The sequence below is a fragment of the Hemicordylus capensis genome, chromosome 2, assembly GCF_027244095.1.
Source record: "Hemicordylus capensis ecotype Gifberg chromosome 2, rHemCap1.1.pri, whole genome shotgun sequence".
NCBI lineage: Eukaryota > Metazoa > Chordata > Lepidosauria > Squamata > Cordylidae > Hemicordylus > Hemicordylus capensis.
Window position 1 is genome coordinate 194,728,120 of NC_069658.1, and position 14,470 is coordinate 194,742,589.

A 14,470-nucleotide genomic window follows, 5' to 3' on the forward strand; every position below is an offset into this window, starting at 1 on the left:
GTTGGTCTGCCTTAAGTACAGGGTCAATAGAGGCCCTCGGTGTCATAGTGACCACATGGGTCAGGCAGCTAGGCTCCTAAGAGCTACCATCAAGACAGAGTTGCCAGGAGTCCTGGAATTCCTGTCCATCTATGAGGCTCCTAGACCTCTTTCTGAGGTATGAGACCTTTTCCACTTTTGTAAGCAAGTAGATTAAAATCAGGATTACTGAAACTTAAGCAACGCAGTCGCGATTTCTCGTGTGGGCAGAAAGGCGTGCACAAAGGCATGAGAGGGAGAATGTTCCAGATGACTGGAGAAAGGGTGAGTTGACTGCTGCTGTGGTCACAACTGGGGTTCTGCACATAGCAATAGCAATAGCACTTACATTTATATACCGCTCTATAGCTGGAGCTCTCTAAGCGGTTTACAATGATTTTAGCATATTGCCCCCAACATTCTGGGTACTCATTTTACCGACCTCGGAAGGATGGAAGGCTGAGTCAACCTTGAGCCCCTGGTCAGGATCGAACTTGTAACCTTCTGGTTACAGGGCGGCAGTTTTACCACTGCGCCACCAGGGGCTCAATAACATAGGAGTTTGTCTCATGTCTCTTGCCCCTGCAGAAGCTGGTGTGAGGGCAGGGGCTTCCTTCATAGTTTGTGTGGGTGGGTTGTGGGTTGTTTCTCTCTCTGGCAATGCTGCTGGAAGTGTAGTAGAGGAGGGACAGAGAAAAGAAACCCAACAAGATGGGAACCCTACATCTCTTTAAATTAAGTTAGTTGTGAGGGGCAGCAGACAGTTGCTCAGTTTGAGAAAAAGCATCTGGGAGAGAGGTGCTGCAGAGAGATAAGTTATGGGCAATGGGAAGGGATCAGCTCCACTGACCCACGTACCCCATTTGCTCTAAAAATCACACACACACACACACACACACACACACACACACACACACACACTGTATATGTGAATAGGGCAGACTGTGTTTAAAGAGATGGGTTTAATTGAGTTCTCAGCGGAAGCAGGATGGAAAGATAGGAATTCAAGGATCCAAAACAGACCTCCTGTCTAGATATAAAAAGCTGAAAATGGCCATGGGGATTTTTCTTGATACTCAGTGAAGTGTGGCTTCTTTCAGATGTTTTCCCAGCCTTAACATGGAGGTTCCACATGGCTGCACATTGGTTCATAGAGATGTCCAGATATTCTCTGCTTTCTGGCTCTCTGCTCCAGTCTGCACAGGAGGCCGCCTGGCTTACTTTACTGACAAAATCCTTCTCCTCCTTACCTGGTCCATGCAAATCCTAAAACCATTTCTGATCTTCCTTTCCTTATACCTCCCCTCAGGGCAATATATCCAGACCAATCCTTATAGCATTGCTTTCAGACTGTCTTTTGCAAGCCCTCATGGATGAGCAGAGCAGTAATGGCATACAACATGCCTGAAAGATGGCTTGCTCCCCCATCCCTGATCTTCCCCTGTGCTGCTCAGCTGCAGGAAAGTGCTGTACACATTCTAGATTTAACACTCATTTGGAAGGGGGTAACTAGGCCTAACAAGCTTGACAAGCAACCAGTATTGTCTGAGAACGTATGCTGAACCATGCCCCAGAATGCCTTGTAATGCACAGGGAATTCATGACCAACTTGCAGGAGTTCCTTGGCTGACAAAATGACGTGGAAGAGGTTCCCGGAGGATAGAAAGCTCTGAAACTATTGCTTTATAGCAAAAGTTCTCAAACTGTTGCTGGACTTCAACTCCCATGTGGCTGGGGATGATGGGAGTTGTAGTCCAACAACATCCTGGGATCCAAGTTTGAGAACCCCTGCTTTATAGGAAACCGGAGTGTCTCCCTGCTTTGCTTTTCATCGCAGGTTTGATCTTTGGAATTAAGAGACCTTTTGCTTGTCTTTCCTGCAACTTTTTGTTGTGATGACAGTGAGCTTGAAAGAACAGGTGCATCCTCTCTCAAACACGACCATCATATAGCACGCACCCCCATCCTGATGGCAAACTTTGCTTCCTTTTCCTTTCAGGTTATGCCAAATTGAAAAGATAGAAAAGGAAGAATGAGCCAGCCAGTCTCCAGGAAATGTACAGAGGAGTCAGGCCTATAGACTATTAATAGCAACCCCAGTAAATGAGGAGGGGATAGGAATGTGTTGTAGGGTAGGAATTATCCCATGAAAATTTCTTAGTAAGACAAAACCACAAATCAATGTATTGGGTGTGGTGGGACATTCTTCTGAATCTTGGGACATGAAGACACCATTCTGGCTACTCAACACATTCAAAGGAGTTCCAGGACATGGCACACTGCAGATTTTGACAGGTGTCCAAACTCTGATATCCACTTGAGCCATACAAAGGCATAATCATGTGTCAACTGCAGTACATTATCATAATAGGAAATGGTGTGAATCGAAGGATCTACCAGAGTTCACAAGGTTGTGTTCTGCTACGTTGTGTATTTGCAGTTGACTTAGGATTGACAAGAACAGATGTTGCTGCTGAAAACATCTTCCTCATACTATTACTGCTATTTAGTAGTAACTACAACTGTACCAAGTTTGGTTCAAATCAGTTAGACGGTCCACAAGTTAGCCTACTTGCACTTCAAACATTCATGCATCTGCCATCTTGAATTGGAGTGGATGACATCATCGCAAACTATGCCATTGAGGCATCCCTTTGTGTCCCTACAATTGTAGCAAATTTGGTTCAAATTAGTCAGGCAGTTCACAAGTTATTCTACTTGCGCCTCAAACGTTTAAGCGTCTGCCATATTGAATTGGGGTAGATGACATCGTCATGAACTACACTGTTGAGGTGTCCCTATGTGTCCCTCAACTGTACCCAACTTGGTTCATATTGGTCCAGGCATTGCAAAGTTGATAGTGCGGGATGCACATGCACACAGACACACAGACAGACACATAGAATGCCGGGTGATCTCATAAGCCTACTGGAAAGTAGGCTATCTAGATGGACACCAGCAACAACCACTGCGGGGATGCTGTGCTGAGGTTCAATAGGGCAGCGGTGTAGCTAGGGGAGAAGGGGCCCGTGTTCACCCATCTCCCTGGCGGCCCCTTGGAGTGAGGAACATAATGAAGAAAATAGGAGGGGTGGATCTGGGAGGCCCTCACGAGCTGGGGGCCCCAGGTTCTTTGAACCCATCCACTCAATTATAGCTACACCCCTGGAGAAGGGCCAGGTGCTCTCCCCCTGCTTAATATACTTTGAAAACTGCCCCTTTGCCCAGTTAGCAGGGGTTTCCCCCTTGCCCTCTGTTAGATGCAGTCATGACATGGGGTTAGCTTTCCACCTCTCCTGCCACTTCACATTGGGGGGTGGCATTTTTGGCAGCAGCTTCATGGTTCTCATATGTAGGTCCACCCTTAGATGAAGTCAGTAACTAGGTGGTTTTAAGAAGATTCTTGCTGGATCAGGCCCATGGCCCATCTAGTCCAGTATCTGTTTAGTCCCAACAGTGGCCCCCAGATGCCCCTTGGAAGCCCACAAGCTGGAGATGAAGGTTTGCCCCCTGTCCTACTATTGCTCCCCTGCAACTGCTGTTCAGAAGCCTCTGAACCCTGATATAGCCATCGAGACAAGTAGCCATTGATAGATCTGTCCTCCATGATTTTGTCCAATCCCCTTTTAAAGCCATCCAAGCTGGTGGCCAGCTGGCTTTTAATGTATTATGTCAAATTAATAAGAAAGCTATATGTCTTCTAGGAAATAATGAAGTGTCAGTACTTTATTTGCTGGGATGTTTGCAGTTCTAGCTTAGAAAACAAAGATAGCCACATTCAATACAGAACAGATGAGTCATATCATTTTAATGTCTGTATTTATAACTGTATATGCTAGTGAATCGGCTTCCCTCCTTTCAGAGAGCAAGGGGTATACAACATTTGTTATCTTTATAGTAGAATGTTTGTGAGGTTGTTGTTGTTTTTTAAGTGAACCTTACCGGATGATCAGTATGGCTCTGGGCACAGACTTTGATTTGATCTTTTAGGAACACAGTTACTGTGGATCTGCTTGCCTGACCTGGGTACAGGCTTTTGCACCCTCATAATACCTGCTCGACCTGTACAGCTGTAAATCAGGGATTTATACAAGACCTAGCAAGCAGCCTCCAGTGTTCCCCGACCCCTCCAAAGGCTGTCCAGGATATACCACTGTTAGGGAAGGAAACGCACCAAGGGAAATATCAAGAGATGTTGTTGAAAAGAGATAGGCAACGCTCTGGAGTCTGATGTCAGGACCCTAATGTTCTCCCTGAGAAGAAAGGAATGCTGTGTGTTCATAACAGGGCTGCTATAGTGGCACCTCTTAGTAAGAAAATCTCCTACTATACCTCCTAGTAGTAGGTGTAGCTACTGCCATTGCATACCTCTACTTCTCCAGTCTTGGCTTGAGGCTGAAGCTGTCATAAAGCAGTTTACATAAACCAGCGGCAAGCCCCCCATGAGAACTGGCTCCATTCCCATGGCTGGCTTCTCAGGAAAAGAAATTGTACATCGCTTTCAATAGTCTTGCATTTCATGTTTCCTCTTCTGTTCCCCCCCACCTCCTCAATGCCCTTCTCCTTCTCCCTGTTTTTCTGCATGTCAAGAGGCGGAATACAGCCCCAGTCCGGCGTATCGAACATTTGGTAAGACTTTATACGATCCCTTTTAACCTTGCCTATTCAAGGGGCCAAGCTCCACAATGCTTTAAGCCTGTCATTAAGAGACAGGCTTAAAACCAGAAGTGCCTCCCTTTTTCACACAAAGCAGCCACTGGGATAAGAATGTGGATTGGGGACCATGAAGACAAGAAAGTTAGTGCTTTTCACCAGTGTCATTTTCCCATTGAAAATCATCCTAGAACAGCTATTGCCCCCGAAGCAACTATTTGCAGCAAAGAGCCACATTTTAAGTGAAGGAGAATTTTCGGCAAGAAACCATCATAGGGCGAAAGTGATAGCTTCTCAATCTGCACCCCTCTGGCCCCTCTGGCTGCTTTTTGTGAATTAAAAAAAGGGAAACTGATGAAGAAATGGGTCCCTGTTCCCAAAGGATCAACCTTAGGGCTAAAATGCATTTGAGAAGTAAAAAAATTCAGTTGTTTTGAATGGAACTAGCTGAACCTGCACAGAGCATCTGTGCGCTAGTGCACTCAGCCTTTGGCCTCCCCTCCAGAGACTTCACTAGCCCGTTCCTCCCTGCTGCTCGCCTGTTCCTGCCCTCCCCTTGCTTGCCACACAGAGAGGCCTCATTTGGCCCCAGTGTAGCCCGACCTGTCTTTTGGCTAGCAGGCGGGCCTGGAGAGGGAGGCTGCACCGCCCTATCCACCACCTGCTCAGCTGGTCTCCTCGTGATTTTCTCTCTCCATCTGGCTACCTGGCCAGCCGCTGCCACTACCCTCTCCCCCACCCACCGACCTGTTCACCTTTTTTTGCGGCTACCCACCACTTTCTCCCCCACCACACTGCCACTGCCACTTTCCTCTCCCCCTCCTGGCAGCTTGCTTGTGAACTCTTGCGAGAGCTGCCACGCATGAGATTAGCCATGGGTACGTCTTAGAGAATTATATATATATATATAGAGAGAGAGAGATGGTTTTTAAAATATTGCACTGTTGCTTTTTTATTATTGGTTTTAACATTTTATATATATATATATATGAATGTAAACCGCCTAGAGACACAAGTGGAGGCAGTATATGAATCCATAAAATGAATAAATAAATCTCAAGTACAGTCACCAACTTACGCATCAGTTGGTGCTTATGTATTCTATGTTGAATTCTTACATTGTTTCTTATCTGTGGGCTGGTTTGGATTATACTTTGTTTGCTCCCCTCAACTTGATGAAATAAGGACATACATTTTGTGCTATGTTCTTTCCCTTCTCCTGGCACACAGGTGTGCCCTTAGTTAATTGCACGTGTGGGCGGGTCGTACAAAGTGCTCCTCTGCACAGAGAGCAAACCATTCTCCCACGAGCTTTTTCAGACAGCGACTTTACCACCGACTTTCCTTTGGGAGGGTGGGTGTGCGTTCACATACCAGCCAGATTTATCCCAAAATCTGTGTGATATTTCAGAGAGCACTTCAAACATGATTCGAGTTTTCCTCTCCATATTGTGACCTAGCCCGGGGTAAAACAATCCTCTTTTTGAGTCAGAGTATCTGTTATGTCTCAAACCCGCAGTAAAGTTTCACGGTAAGGTAAACCCACAGTAAAGCCTGCTGTCTGAAAAGCCTCCATGTGATTGACAAATAGCATCACTGCATGCCGAGAAAGGAGCAGATTGTGTACACTCACCACATGTACACAACCTTACCCTGTAGTCAGTCTAGTGGATGAAGTATTGTCTGAACTAGCCCTGTGGTGTTCGCTTTTGAGACACCAGCAGAAGGACATTTATTGCTCAGTTTCCTACAAGCTATTTTCAGATACTCTTGTGATTTGTTTTGTTCTGGATCTGCTTTTCTGAAGCCTTTTTGCCAGCTGCTGACTTCCCTCCCCACATGTGTCTTTCAGGGTTCCACCAAGTCCCTCAGCACTGCAAAGCAACGGAACACACTGCCCAGGTAAGGGTCTGGCATTAGATGAAAGGTCTAGAATTGAGGAGGAAGCATCACTGCCAGCTTCTGCTCCATTACTCTCCATAATGAATTGGTCTTGCTATCCCTGTAGCTCCTGCAAGCAAAGAAGCTCTTGCGGGAGACAGTAATTTAATTATTCTCTAAGCTTAGAAGCCACATGTCTGGAACACCATGATTAATTTTGCTTGATCATATTCAACGGGAACAAAGACAAAAAGTAACCCTAATTATCTCAAAATCAGCCATGGTCCATCCATAGGTCATAAGTGACATCTGTCTTGGGCTCTCCTGCTTCTCATTCATCCACTGAAAGAACCTCTCCGCTAGCTAACAAATATCGGTTCTCATGTAAGATGATGGTGGCTGACATGAGGAGGAAAATTACTCAAAGTAATCTCATTGAAATTAAAAGGACAAGTTGGGCATTGCCTAACTTGTCCTTTTAATTTCAATGGGTCTACTTTGAGTAATTGTCCTTATGTCAGCCAAAGTAATGTTAAATGGATGCTACAGTTGTGACTTTTGTATTAGGATGTTATCTTTTATAATTGTTTCGTTGAATTTTCTACAAAAGGTTATTATTAGCTGCCTCAGGAGCGTTGGCTGAGAGGCGGGTGGTACATTGGTTATATAATATTCATCACTATAGTCAGAACTCTGTAGGCCTGTAGGGGGGACAGTGGTGTCCCATGTTCCGTAGGGAGGCCGCCTGGCTCCATTTTTGAGCCGCTTAGCCCAGCGCTGGCTTCCCAGCCTAGCTGGGAACCAGTGGTCCCTCTAATTTTTTTCATCTCTGTGCGGAATGAGTTTTGTTCCGGGCGGCAGTATCAAGGCACTGTGCGCGCAGATGCATTCAGAGTGGGGCCTTCCTGATTCAACCTGAGCAGGTTCTAAATTTAACTGAGTGGACATCAGAGAACTTGTGAGTGTGTGCATGTGTGCACGCCTTAGAGGGAACAGTGCTAGGAACATGTCTCCCTGCCTTTTGAAGCAGGGAGAGCCGCTCCCGGCCACACTTGGAATGCGGCGCTAGTTGGAAATTTGTTTGGAAACGGGGTGCGCGCTCTGTTTCCGAGCAAAACCCCACCCCCTGCGTCTTACATCAGACACAGGGTGTGTGGCAGGGGCACAAGGCGCAGCCCCTAAGGGGCGCGGCCTGGGTTCTTTGAACCTGTTTGCCCAGTGGTGGCTCTGCCACTGGAATTATGTCAACTAATTTCCAATGCAAACTGTAGGTACAGTCATTCCCCATGTGGGTGCAGTGCCTGCATGCATGCAGAGTGATCCTTATGGGACTCAACGGAGCATTTCTCCACTGCTCTCCACCTCGCGGAACTTGAGACTGTTATGTTATTGAAAGGCAGGATATATGGCTAAAAACAAATAATGCATGTATTTGTTATTCTGCGTCAAGAACAGAAGTGATTATGGCTAGGTTAGACTGTGGTGTGGTCTCAGTGGCTTTGTTCTTTGGGCACCTGAAAGTATGGTGCCTGAAAGTATGGTGAAAGCATGGCGCGTACACAACCAAAATGCTTCACAGTGCAATTTCACTGCAGTATGCAATTATTGTAAAACCAGCTAGTGGATGTATACATCCTTAAGTCCCCTTTTTTTCTGTTAGCTTTTAAAAACACTTCTAGGTTCCTTTTGAAGTGCAGCATGTTGGGCTTCTAAAATGTAGGAAAATGCCCACGAGGGAACTGCTTCCCGAAAACACATTCCTTTCTTCCTTTAGGAGTTTCAGCCTGGATCACGTGATGGAACGCAAGTATGACTTTGACCTCACCTACATCACTGAGCGCATCATCTCTGTCTTCTTCCCCCCTGCCTTGGAGGAGCAGCGTTACCGTGGAAACCTCCGAGAGGTGGCTCAGATGCTGAAGTCTAAGCATGAGGACAAGTACATGGTAAAGGGGCCACGGGAAGTAGGAGATGTCAGTGGGCAAAATGCCATTAGGCCTGTGAGGCTTATTGCCAGGTGGGGAGTTTAAAATGGAAACTGCTCACTTCCTGGTTACATGGGTTTGAGTGAGTGTGTGGTGGGCCCACCTTCATACAGGAACCTGCCTCCTCAGGGGGACAGAGAGTAGCTTTGAATACTAGCCTGCCAGGCAGAAACAGGAGGCTCCTGCTCCTTGTTCCTATTCCACATGACTGTCCTATCTAACTGCCAAAGCAGAGACAGTTTACACATTGTGAGGGCAAGAGAGATGTATATTCTGAAGATGATATTGCGAAGGAACAGAAAGTGCAAGGTACTTAGGCATCCTATTCGGCAGCAAGGTAACATGGGGCTCTTTGAGACTGTGATGTTACAACTTCAGTGCAAATGAAAACAATAATTGAAAGAAGAAATTGACATGACCTATGAGGATGCCGTGTAATGTTCTTAACGTCGTCTGCTTGCAATCTACGGCAATCCATTAATAAACTGTATATTTTCAAACTCTTTTTATTCTAAATTGGTGTGTGGGGCACATTCATGGATTGCCAGAGATTGCCAGCAGATGGTGCTAAGAATATTATGTGTTGTCCTTTGTGTGGATTTCTTGTGTTGTTCATTGTTTATTTGCACTGAAGTTGGAATATATATCACAGAGCAAGAATGCACAAACAGCAAAAGAGCAGCCTAATATAACTCCCCAACTAACTGCACTGGTGCAATGAAGAAGCAGCTATTTTGGATGCCCTCTCCTTCCCCAGGAAGTTTTCTGTGCCACCTGAAAGTATGTCCCTGAGGGTTCTGCAGCCCCCAGGGGCATGTTTTTGGGTGATACAGAAGGCTTCCTGGGGAATGGGAGGGTGTCAAAAATTGCTGCTCCCTTGCTGTGCCAGTGCAGTTAGTTGAGATGTTAGGCTGCTCTTTTGCTGAGTTTGTGCATTCTTGATCTGTATGTCAGCCACTGTCTGGAAGAGTCCATATACAGCTATTCTGGAAAAGGGAAGGATAGAAATGCTGGCAGAGCAGAGGATCAGTTTTCTAACTCTTCATTAAAAAAATATCATGCAATAAACATGATTAAGGGCAGAGTCAATGTATGTGGAGCTAAGACAGAGGCAGGGGGCATGGCAAAGATGGAATATGAAGTCTTAACTTTTCAGACCATACTTGTTACTGGAAAGAACATTGTCATACTGGATAGATGAGTAAAATATGAATTAGTTGGCAACTCCACTGTGATGATCATTGCTAGCCACAGTAGCCAATGAGATTTCTCTTTGTGTCAACAGCTCTGCAACCTATCAGAGAAACGACATGACATCATCAAACTAAACCCCAAGGTGAGGGAAATGGGGTTGGGGTAAGAGGTAGAACACAGGTTTTGATTGTGTGAATGACCTCAACGAGTTCAGCTTGCTCTGGCCACTTTTGCTTTCAGCAGATCTAAAGAAAAAGAGATAAATTGAGATCTAAGAACCCACAATGCAGCATGCTTACAGGTGCCAGAAGTAAACACTGATGGCAGCTGCTCTATTGATTCTCAGTAGGGATGTGCATGGAACTGATTCAGAGGCCTTTTGTGGGCCTCCGAACCGGTTCGATCAGCAGGCGGTTTCGATGGGATGGGGTGCATCTTTAAGGGAGGAGGAGGGTGCACTTACCCCTCCCACCACATTTCCCCCACTGGCGCTCCGTTTTGTTAAAGCTCCTCGGGTTGGCGGCATACCTCCCTGCCACCCCGTCGCCCCATCTCCCAGAATTAACAGACGCACTTGCATGCATCGGGCATGGGTGCATGCGCTCCTGCAACGCTGTGTGCACACCCGCCAGCAATGTGACAGGCGCATCTGTTACTTACGGTCATTTCTGGGAGACAGGATGGCAGGGAGGTATGCTGCCGCCCCGAGGGGCTTTAACAAAATGGAGCACTGGTGGGAGAAATGAGGTGGGAGGCTTAAGTGCACCCACCCCAGCCCTTAAAGATGTGCACACACCCTGCTGTCAAACGACCCCCTCCTGGTTCCGTGCACATCCCTAATTCTCAGTACTGACAGTCAGTGTAGTGCTTGTCAGTCTGATTCCTGGCCCAGTTAAGATGCATTCTGGAAATAAATGAGGGAGGAGCTGAAACTTCTCTTGGCAACTAACTGCCTTCACTTCTTAGTGAGGCTGGTCTTGCACAATAATCGCTGATTCAAATGACATTCTCATATGCTTTTGTGTAAGTAGCACAAGATATCTCTTGCTTTGTCTCATTGATTTCAGGTAAAGATACTGAACTGTACTTCTCAGTAATACTAAAATGGTTTTTTCCATATGATCTGAAAAAATGTGTATGGCCCTTGATTTTACAACTAACAGAATGTGGTGACACCTTCCAGAATATAGACCAAAGGTTCTCAACCTTGGATCCTCAGATGTTGCTGTTGGACTACAACTCCAACATCCCCACCCACAGTGGCATTTGGCCATTGTGAATGAGGATGATGGGAGTTGTAATCCAACACCACCTGGGAACCCAAGGCAGAGGATGTTTTATATAGGCAGTCCTTTAATCACTGAATAAGAGTTAAGATATACATTCTTTGTGCATAGTATATTCTAATGATTGCATTTGGGTTTCTTCCAGCAGAACGTGGACTTCTTAACAGTAAAGAATCCTAGACCTCTTGGCTCTGGGCCCATCTAGTTCTGCCTACGTAGATGTATGAGTGTGCATGTTCTTAACTGCAATGCTTCTCTCCTCTCCTGGCTTAGGTGCAAGACTTTGGCTGGCCAGACCTGCATGCACCACCACTGGACAAAATCTGTTCCATCTGCAAAGCTATGGAGACCTGGCTGAACTCAGACCCGCAGCATGTGGTTGTGCTTCATTGCAAGGTGCAGGAGGAAATGCTCCACTCACAGATCAAGATTGAGGGGGAGCAGTTGTGAATGGCAAGGGACAAGAAGTCACCAGGGTGGGATGAGGGCTCCTAGTTGTTGAGGGCCATGAGCTGAGCCTTGAGTTTGCCAACTCAAATTGCATCTCAGTAGGTCTTATGACAAAGGTGGTATAGCTGCAAAGGCTCAGGGCTCCAGATGAATACACTGAACATTGGAACCGTTGAATTCCAGTATTAAGGGCATGGTTGAACCTAGTCACTAGGTTGTCAGTCTTGCTTTGTGGCAGCTGAAATGGCAATTAAAATATCTTTAAAAATAGATCTCACATAATACTGCTAGATCTTGAACTTGTTTAATGAAACATCTTTTAAAAAGACATTGGGGGATCTGCTGTATTACCTTTTTGGGGGGCGTTAGTTAATGCATTATCTCTCTCCCTTTGTGCCAGGGCAACAAGGGCAAGACGGGTGTGATTGTAGCAGCCTATATGTACTACAGCAAAATCTCTGCAAGGTACTGGTGGGGTGAGGGAAGGGAGATGTGGGTGGAAGGCTGTAGCTGTGTGTAGGCCATCACTCTCCTTGAAGCCAATCTTCGCTCTTCCTCCCTCACATGCAGCACTCTTTTTCTTCTTTTTCTTCCTTTCTCCTCTGGAATCTTGTTTTGTTCCTTCCTCCAGAATTGCCTCACTTAGGCCCAGTCACTGTGGGTAGCATCCAGATATAATGTGGCTTTCTTCTGTCCTCAGTGCAGACCAGGCCCTCAGCACACTGACCATGCGCAAGTTCTGTGAGGACAAGGTGGCTGCCTCCCTGCAACCTTCTCAGAAGAGGTAAGACTTGCATCCACATCCCTGGCTCTTCCTCGTTATCTGTAACTTCCCTTTTTTGGCTAGCTGTGGTATTTTCAAAAGGGCTGCCAATGCAAATGAGCTTGCGGGAGGCAGTGGCATGGCATAAGAGACTATTGGGTGTCTGCAGGACTTTTTCCAGGTGTGAGGGGCAAGAGTTGCAATCCTATATCCACTTACCTGGGAGTAAGCCCCATTGAATTCAATGGGACTGACTCAATAGAAGAAGGGGGCAACGATCTCCTTTGCCCCACTTTTGGATACCCATGTGAGAGCGTGTTTAAAAATGAAAGTGTGTGTGTGTATGTGTGTGTGTGTGTGTGTGTGTGTGTGTGTGTGTGTGTGTGTGTAGTGAAACATTTCCAAGGCCCACCCACCTATCTGGCCCAATCCTTATGCCTGGAGACTATTCTGATGCCTAGGAAGCATCTTCTGCTCCCTCCATCCTTCAGACTCCATGAGAGAGAGGAAGCTGGCAGGGAACCAAGAGAAATGCTAGAGCTATACCACTGCAGATTGCAGGTGGGGGCTCACCATAACTGAATGTTCTTCCATACAAAAACATAAATAAATATCCTCTCTATATAAAACTAGATGGGTTCTACCTGTTGTTTCTCTCAGACATGGCAGCTTTGTACATGCAGGGATGGAAAATCATTCAATCATGTGTGCCCCCCGCCATCTGAGTGGTACAGCCCAAGCACAGGTTTTTATCACCTCAGTGAGAGATAGGTCACTATTAAGAAACAAGAGATTAAGAGGTTAAGGAGTAGAGGGAGAAGTGGGAGCCAGGAGTGCTCTATCTTTCTCAGGCCTCACATTTCATTCATGTACCTTGTAGGTGCACCTAAGGCCTCATCACACTGATCCTTCCTTCTCTTTCCTGCTGGCAGGTATATCCATTATTTCAGTGGGCTACTCTCTGGCACAATCAAGATGAACAGCAATATGCTCTTTCTGCATCATGTCCTGCTCCCGACTATCCCCACCTTTGAGGCTGGAGGTGGTAAGTGCTATGGGATCACAAAGGAGTATCCAGAAAATACCCCGCCATATGCACGTCAGACATATGCCTGCAAAAGAAATCTGGCAAACAGCTTACACCAGTCTGCCTTGCACACATTTATGTATGCACTTGTCTACTATCCTGCCTCTTCTGATAAAAATATTCAGTCATCCACAAACTTTGGTTTAAGAGAAGAGTTAAGAGGCTTTCAATCTTCAGTTGTGAATGGAAATTGCAAGTTAAGGGGCCCGTCTTAACTTCTGTGCCACACAAGCTGTAAAGACCTTATGCAGTCTTGTATATGATGCTGCTTTAGAAGTGAGACTCCATGCACCCACACTTTGCCTTGGTCTTTCAGCTCAAAATTAGTCTGTGGAGGGATGCAGCCACACAGATGTTCAGTGAAGGGAGTTGTAGTCCAACAACATCTGGAGATCCAAGATTGTCTGAAGGCCATTTTGGCTGGGGAGGATGGTAGTTGTAGTCCAACAACATCTGGGGACTCAAGGTTGGGAACCCCTGTGTTAGGATATGTACATACTAGAAAGCGTTGTATGTGTGTGGGATTAGTTCTGCATGCATGCGAACTAGGCAGCTAGTTGGGGGTCACAATTCAAGGAGTACCTACAGTGTCAAATGCAGAGCACAAGTCTAGGTTTCTTGGGCTGCTTCTGATTAATCCAGCTCCTCAAGCAAGCTGGGAGTGTGCCCCCCCTCCCAATCTATGCAATGTCAGGTCAAGTTTGCAGTGGGCGCAGGGAAGTTGGTTATTTGAATTTGACACATGCAGGGCATCATGTATTCAGGGATTCCACACTGCAGAAGTGTTCAGTTTGGTACTGGCTACCGAACTGAGAATCTATAGAGTCGCAGACAAGACCTTTGGATATGTGCAGCCATGTTCCTGTTGAGAATTTGTGTGCATGGCCCTCTTTCTTCAGCAAATGTGTTGCCTATAATACATGTTACTTCCCACTTCCCATAGTGGACTTTCTCTGCCTTGTAGGGCATCCTTCCTTCTAGGGACAAGAGATGTTCTCTTCTTCTTACACAGAAGTGTGATGATGTTCTAGCCTCTCTTTCCTCTCCTAGGCTACCAACCTTTCCTGAAGATCTACCAGTCCATGCAGCTAGTCTACACCTCTGGGATCTAGTGAGTATGAGTTGATGCTCTCTAGAGCAAACGCCCCGCTCA

At 46.2% G+C, this 14,470-nt stretch overlaps 1 protein-coding gene across 8 annotated transcripts in view; it reads left to right on the forward strand.

Moving 5' to 3' along the window:
- TNS2 (tensin 2) overlaps window positions 1-14,470 on the forward strand; it is a 149,871-nt gene that overhangs the window by 99,656 nt on the left and 35,745 nt on the right. For all 8 annotated transcript variants that reach the window (XM_053303866.1, XM_053303870.1, XM_053303869.1 and 5 more), the window contains 9 exons: window positions 4,609-4,647; window positions 6,524-6,573; window positions 8,327-8,498; window positions 9,823-9,873; window positions 11,291-11,413; window positions 11,868-11,932; window positions 12,168-12,251; window positions 13,163-13,275; window positions 14,368-14,428. In XM_053303866.1, coding sequence (XP_053159841.1) covers window positions 4,609-4,647; window positions 6,524-6,573; window positions 8,327-8,498; window positions 9,823-9,873; window positions 11,291-11,413; window positions 11,868-11,932; window positions 12,168-12,251; window positions 13,163-13,275; window positions 14,368-14,428 — 758 coding nt within the window. The remainder of the gene's footprint in view (window positions 1-4,608; window positions 4,648-6,523; window positions 6,574-8,326; window positions 8,499-9,822; window positions 9,874-11,290; window positions 11,414-11,867; window positions 11,933-12,167; window positions 12,252-13,162; window positions 13,276-14,367; window positions 14,429-14,470) is intronic.